Source organism: Homarus americanus, unplaced genomic scaffold (genome assembly GCF_018991925.1).
Source record: "Homarus americanus isolate GMGI-L3 unplaced genomic scaffold, GMGI_Hamer_2.0 scaffold45698, whole genome shotgun sequence".
NCBI classification, from domain to species: domain Eukaryota; kingdom Metazoa; phylum Arthropoda; class Malacostraca; order Decapoda; family Nephropidae; genus Homarus; species Homarus americanus.
This window is the reverse complement of record NW_024735554.1, coordinates 15,493,185-15,500,874: the sequence shown is the minus strand read 5'-3', so window position 1 is coordinate 15,500,874 and position 7,690 is coordinate 15,493,185. Positions and strand designations below refer to the sequence as shown.

The 7,690-nt window shown below is 46.4% G+C and overlaps 1 protein-coding gene across 1 annotated transcript; it reads right to left on the bottom strand.

The window, feature by feature from the left end:
• Positions 1-358: 358 nt before the first annotated feature.
• LOC121871553 (DNA-directed RNA polymerase II subunit RPB1-like) lies at positions 359-1,429 on the bottom strand. Its single transcript, XM_042373998.1, has one exon. The coding sequence runs from the start codon at positions 1,427-1,429 to the stop codon at positions 359-361; it is 1,071 nt and encodes a 356-aa protein (XP_042229932.1).
• Between the last annotated feature and the right edge of the window lie 6,261 nt (positions 1,430-7,690).

Sequence of the window (7,690 nt, the reverse complement as noted above, 5' to 3'; positions counted from 1 at the left end):
GAATAAATTACAAAAGTGATTAAAAAGGGTGAATCCGAATACATTGCAAACGAACCCAAAACCACAACAACAATAAAATTAAGAGAACTGTAACAAAACACACACACACACACACACACACACACACACACACACACACACACGCAAAATCGGTCGAACATAAAACAAAACAAAAACTTAAAAATCAAAGAAATGGAGGAATTTGTCGATATTTTTCCTCTTGTCGCCAACAATTAAAAAAAAACGATGAAGATAAATTTTTGTCACGACCAATAAGCCGAGACTTTCATCGGCATTCCATTGTGAGTCTTAGAGAGGTTTTTAGGATACTTCTGACCATGGTGAGACGCCCGTGGTGCTATGGCGACCGTGGTGCTGTGGCGACCGTGGTGGTGAGACGCCCGTGGTGCTGTGGCGACCGTGGTGCTGTGGCGACCGTGGTGCTGTGGCGACTGTGGTGCTGTGGCGACCGTGGTGCTGTGGCGACCGTGGTGCTGTGGCGACTGTGGTGTTGTGGCGACAGTGGTGCTGTATGACTGTGATGCTGTGGCGACTGTGGTGCGGTGGGCGACCGTGGTGCTGTGGCGACTGTGGTGCTGTGGCGACTGTGCGGTGCTGTATGACTGTGGTGGTGAGACGCCCGTGGTGCTGTGGCGACCGTGGTGCTGTGGCGACTGTGGTGCTGTGGCGACTGTGGTGGTGAGGACGCCCGTGGTGCTGTGGCGACCGTGGTGCTGTGGCGACCGTGGTGCTGTGGCGACTGTGGTGCTGTGGCGACCGCATGCTGTGGCGACCGTGGTGCTGTGGCGACTGTGGTGTTGTAGGCGACTGTGGTGTTGTACATAGTGGTGCTGTATGACTTGTAGGTTGTGGCGACTGTGGTGCTGTGGCACCGTGGTGTTGTATGACAGTGGTGCTGTGGCGACTGTGGTGCTGTGGCGATTGTGGTGCTGTGGCGACTGTGGTGTTGTGGCGACAGTGGTGCTGTGGCGACTGTGGTGTTGTGGCGACCGTGGTGCTGTGGGGCGACTGTGGTGGTGAGACGCCCGTGGTGCCAGGACGACTGTGCGCTGGTGGCGACCGTGGTGCTGTGGCGACTGTGGTGCTGTGGCGACCGTGGTGCTGTGGCGACTGTGGTGTTGTGGCGACAGGTGCTGTGGCGACTGTGGTGTTGTGGCGAACGTGGTGGTGAGACGCCTGTGACTCTGTGGCGACCGTGGTTCTGTGGCGACCGTGGTGTTGTGGCGACTGGGTGATGTTGAGGCGACTGTGGTGCTGTGGGCGACCGTGGTGCTGTGGCGACCGTGGTGCTGTGGCGATCGTGTGTTGTAGCGAACGTGGTGGTGAGACGCCTGTGACTCTGTGGCAACTGTGGTGTTGTATGACTGTGGTGCTGGGCGACTGTGGTGCTGGGGGCGACTGTAGGCATGCGACCGTGGTGGTGTGATGCGACCGTGGTGCTGTGGTGACTGTGGCAGGGTGTGAGGCGACCGTGTGTGGTGTGGAGTGACTGTGGTGGTGGTGTGTGGCGACTGTGGTGCTGTGAGGCGACTGTGGTGGTGGTGTGAGGCGTCCGTGGTGGTGGTGGTGGTGATACTGGGATTATTCGCTCTCTCTTCCTCGTACACCACACACTCCCTCCTACTCCATATTCTCCCTCTTCCCACTCACACTCTCTCTTCACCAACACACTCTAACCCCACACATTCCCTCCTCCACAATACTCTTCTTCGTTCTCCACACACTTTTCCTCCCCTCTCTCTCCCCACAAGTCACTCTTCCCTTTCACAATTCCTCCTCCCCAAACTCTCCATCATAGCCCACATGTTCTCTCTCCTCCCTCACTTAATCTCCCTCCCCCCACCCACACACACACTTTCCTCCCTACCCCATATATTTCTTCCCCAAACTCTGTACACACACACTCTCCCTCCTCACCTCACACTCCCTCTCCTCCAATAGGAACCAGATTCAATCACTTCGTCACAGATTTCAAGGCTACTACGTCCTCCTGACACCTGATATTAATTTACAGTTCTTAACTAAAAGATCGTCTTTTGTTCTTCTCGAGACGGGGGACAATAAATATACCTGGGTTATTTAATCTGTTTAGGACAATTGATCTACCTGGGACAATTAATATATCTGGGTTAATTATTGTATTCTACCTGGGACAATTAATCTACTTGGGACAAAAAGTTTCTACCTGGTAGGATTAATGTATTAATATAATTAGTCTACCTAGGATAATTAGTCTACTTGGGACAATTAGTCTTCATGAGATAAATAGTCTACCCGGGATAATTAATCTACCTGGGGAAATTAGTCTATCTGTTTGTAGAGACAATATACGGAATGTAGTCAGACAGACAGACAGACAGCCAAACAGACAGTAAACACACCCAGACAAATAGACAAGATATACAGGCATAGAGACAGATTGACATAGAAAGATTGGCAGAAAGACAGGCAGATACAGAGAAATACAGACAGACACAGACAGATGATTGAGGCTTATTCGTCATATATGAAGGCAATAGACAGTGTAGAGACTTCATGAGTGTATCTATTACAGTCCAGAGTGCTGTACAATATACTAAATATATCACATAAACTAACATAATAAAATTGTGGTAAAGATTTTGGTTATTAAGATACTGTATAGTTTTTTATACAGAGTGATAGAGAGATAGGGAAGAAATAATGGAGCATTTTGTTAGTAATGTCTGGTAGAGAGGCGAGCCAAATTAAATTCATGGGTGAGGTGCACGTGCAGCTACCCCGGGGATATTGCTGCCACGTGGGGACCCGTGTACGAACCTCACTACACGCACACAATACCCCTCTCCTCTACCCTCACCACTTCACATCAATAACTCTTAACTAGATCAATATCATTCATGGAAAATTTGTTTCTCTTGTGGGTGTAATTAGTGAGAGATATATCAGAAAGACGTTCTGTTCAAAATAGTAAGGAGATGATGTTTAGAGGCATATGTTTGTGATAATATTGGTGAGGGTGGCGGCACGTGTGTGTGGGGGGACGTGTTCCAGCATTACACGACTGAACGAGCATCACACACCAGCCATACAATCAATCTTCCACGCTCTGTACACCCCAGACAATCATCGATCATATGGACGGTATTCCCTACAATATTGGCTACAATTTCCTCCCTTACATGAGCGGGATGATATGGCCATGTGAGTGTGGTGAGTGAGGGTAATCCCATCAAAGCTACGAAGAGAGAATTAATTATAGTTTGTGTGTGAAAATCCTTATTATTATTGAGGAATCATGACCACCCAAGTAGGAGCGGGATTTATGGTCTAACAGATTAATACACAGCCATCACATTAATCTCCATATGGTGGATTAATAATACCATGATCGCTACAAGTGATGGGATTTTAGTATTCATCTTGCTGGTCGTACACGAGGGTTGTCAGCTGAGAGTATCATGGCGCTCATCAGCTGACGGACGCCTTGTTTACTTATTGTACGCGTTTTGTTATGTGTGTGTGTGTGTGTGTGTGTGTGTGCAAGAAGTTACTCCATCCCTATGTAAAGTGTGAGTCCACCACCCCTACCAACCGCATGTCACCTCTACCATCTCTACCAACCCCCTATCACCCCTACCACCCCTACGAACTCCCTATCGCCCCTGCCACCTCTATCAACCCCATAGCACCCCTACCAACCATCTCTCACCCCTTCCACCCCTACCAGCCCTCCGCCATCCATAGCACCCCTACTAACACCCTGCCACCTCTACCACCCCTACCAACTCCCTATCACCTTTGCCACCCCTACCAGCCCCCTGTCACTCTACCACCTCCACCACCCCTACCAACCCCTGTTACCCTACCAACTCCCTGTCACCCCTACCAAACCTCTGCCAGCCTTACCACGCTTACCAACCCCCTTTCACCCTTACCACCCCTACCAACACCCTACAGACCCATCACCTTATTAACCCCCTTTCACCCTTACCACCCCTACCAACACCCTACAGACCTTCAGTACCATGGGATCACTATCCACCTGGGCAACTCCACACTCAACGTGCTAAACGCCTATGCTCCCTCAGATCAGCTTCAATACACAGATCTCCCAGACTTTTTACACACTGAGCCCACTGTCCTAATGGGTGACCTGAATACTAGACACAAGAAATTAGGTGACTCCACCACTAACACCAATGGTAGGAGACTTATCTCACTTCTCAGTGCATATGAAGATGTTCAAATTATAGGTAATAATGAACCAACACACATCTATGGCGGGGGTCTAGACAAATGTATTGGCTTTAATCTATCATACACAACTCATAGCTCTGATGTTGTCACTGATCTTATGTCTGACCACAGCCCAATCCAAGCTAGTATACATGTAGCCAATGACACCCCCACTGGTGGTAAACTCAACAGACGTAGAATCACAGTCAAGCAAGAACATGAAAGCCAGTTCATAGACTTCATCCATGACTGGTACAAGGACTACAAGCCTGACAATTACCAAAGTTTCCATGACGATCTGATAGATAGGACTTATGTATACTTCACCAACAATGCCTCCACCAAAAAAAGGAGAAAACGTGGTCAGCATAATGGGAACAGGCAACAGCAGTGCTATAATGACCCTGAGCTGAAAAAACTCAGGGCTAGGGTCAGGAGGGTGGGTAAGGGTTACAGACAATGTAGAACACCTCAAATGTTACAATTGTATCAAGCTTCCCTTGCTGCTGTCAGGGAACGTGTAAACGAACTCAGACAAAATGCATGGGAGACATATGTCAACAGCCTGAACCAACACACATCCCTCAGCAAAGCCTGGAAAGACATAAACATAATCAGAGGTAAAAACAGAAGACACGTCTCCCATCCAAACCCTCTGCAAAAGTCGAATGAGCTAATAACAAAGTGGGCTCATGTGTCGAGCTATGACATGTTACCAGCTGGGACTCGGGGACTCCTTGATGCGAAGTCTGTAGAGAGAAGTAATCTTATTAGCTTTATGCTGGGCAAACAGCACGATGAGTGTGATGTTCCATATACTGAGTGGAAGCTTGACGCCGCCCTCGCCAGGGGTAGGTCTACTTCCCCTGGAGAGGACGGAGTCACCTACAACATCATTAGACTACTAAGGCGCGTGCCAGGCAATCCATTGTTGGTATTGTACAATATGAGTCATGCCGAGGGCCAACTACCCACATCATGGACCAGCAGTATTGTTGTACCAATACCGAAACCAGGACAGCCTGATGCCTTTCGTCCCATATCACTAACCAGCTGTCTGTGTAAAACCTTTGAGAGGATGGTTCTTGGCAGACTCTTATATAGAATCAGAGAACACATGTCTCCTAACATAAATGGCTTCACCCATGGTAAAGGTGTACATAATTGCATCACCACATTCCTAACTGTGCATGGTGATGAAAGGCACAGATACACCACATTTCTTGACCTAAAAGCTGCATTTGATATTGCCAATAGGCAACTGATATTGTACGAACTAGCCAAAATGGATATAGGAGGTAGGCTGTTACACTGGATAAGTGGTTACCTAACCAACAGAAGGGCTGCTGCACTGTTTCAGGGTTACAAAAGTGAAGTTAAAGATATGCAACTTGGTACCCCTCAAGGTGGAGTACTTAGCCCCACTTTGTTCAATGTTCTTATGAATGCATTATTAAATTTAATACCAGACAACCCCAGCAATATCTCAATCAGCTATGCTGATGATATTCTTATACATACTAAAACTCATCGTGAAATGCAAACCACCCTGAACCATGTATACGCAGCCTGTGAGAACCTCGGTCTTATTATCTTCACTGAGAAAACTAAGGTGTTCAACAAACAAGCTGGTAACCGCAAACGCGGCCCTGCCAAGTTCAAGATAGGTAACAACACTATTGACTATGTTTCTTCTTTTAAATATCTTGGTGTTTCCGTCCCTTGTACCCTACCTGCCATACAACAGCTAACCCGCCAATGTACTGACAGACTGAGACCTCTTAGAAGTGTAGCGGGATACAGCCCGCACTATGGTGCTAATATTAAAATTGTTAAAACAATGTACCTAGGCTATATAAGATCTCTGATAGAGAACCACGCACCAGCCCTGGTCCTTTGTGACGGGAAAGGCGTTGACAAGCTCGAGAAAATGCAAAATAAAGCCCTCAGAATTATCCTAGGATGTCCCATGAGCACTAAAGTACTTAATATGAGGAAAGAACTAGGTATACCCAGTGTTAAAGATAGAATAAGTGAAGTCAACCTCATGATAGCCCTGAGGCTTCTGCGTGGTGATCCTGATAGCATTGTTTCCTTAAAATTGCTAGAATGTCTGAACCATGGGACTACTGAGTCTAAATGGATCCAAACTACAGCTACACATATGAAGATGTTTGGACTAGACCACCTGTACAAAGTTGAGACACAACACCGCTTCCTGCCACCCTGGCGGACAGTTCCCTTCGATATCACAATACCGACGTATCCACCTAAAAAATTAATTATTCAAAGCATTTATCTCCAACACACTGCCAAATTGAGAGCTCTTGAACACATATACACTCTACAGACTGATGATAATATCACACAGACCATCTACACTGATGGATCTCTTAACACCGCCTGTGGGAGGGCTGGAAGTGCTATTGTTGTGACTCAACCTTACGGTAATATAATTGAGAAAGGAGTTAGAATTAACAACTGGGCATCCACTCTACAAACTGAATTAGTTGCCATACTCACAGCTATTAAATTAATTGGAAACCACTGTACGACAGTCTCATCATCACTGTCTATCCTCCTGCTTGCGCCAGCACCTCGACTCAGGTTGTCACTCTTGTCCTCCTGAAGCCAGACACAAAATAGCCGTTATGTGTTAACCAGAGATATCAAGGTCAAACTACTATGGATCCTCTCACATGAGCCTCATAAAAACACATGACAGGTTGATGCCTCGCCAAACTCGCGTCTAACAAAACACCGGTGAATACAATTTGGGTCTATCAAAAAGCAACCGCCATGTAATTAGGAAAAGAACTTATTGATGAGTTTGATGCAAGTAAGACTAGTGCAAAACAGGCACTAGTCGATCCATAATTTACCATGATGAGATGTATCAAGTGAAACATGTATATGGAGCAAGTAACAAGATCACTAGATTACAAGATGTTGTAACCGCTAGATCAAGGTTAGGATATAAGTACCTTTGGCAGAATGTTCCTCAAGCAGATGTAAACAAAACTAAATGTAAAGTGTGTGGTCATACATATGGCCACACACTTGAACACTACGTCCTCGACTGTGTGAAGATAGAACCTCTTAGGGACAGGTCCAAGCACACTGTGTGTGAAATGGCACAACACTTCATCTCTAATGGCAAGATAGCCGACATATTAAGATTGTATCCACTTTTTTGCACTTAGTAACTATATCAATTCTCATGTACAAACCAAATATGCAATGGCAGATACTTCTCACGTAAATGCTGAATAACAAAGGTAACGAGGAGCCAGACATACTGCCTCACACATATATACTCACATTGTAAATAAGTTACCCTTATATATAAAGACTAAGCTTAAATAATGGGTAATGCCTTATAACATTCCCAGTGCCATAATATCCTGACAACGGGGTTAATTATTATGACCCTTGTAAACCCTACTTGTAA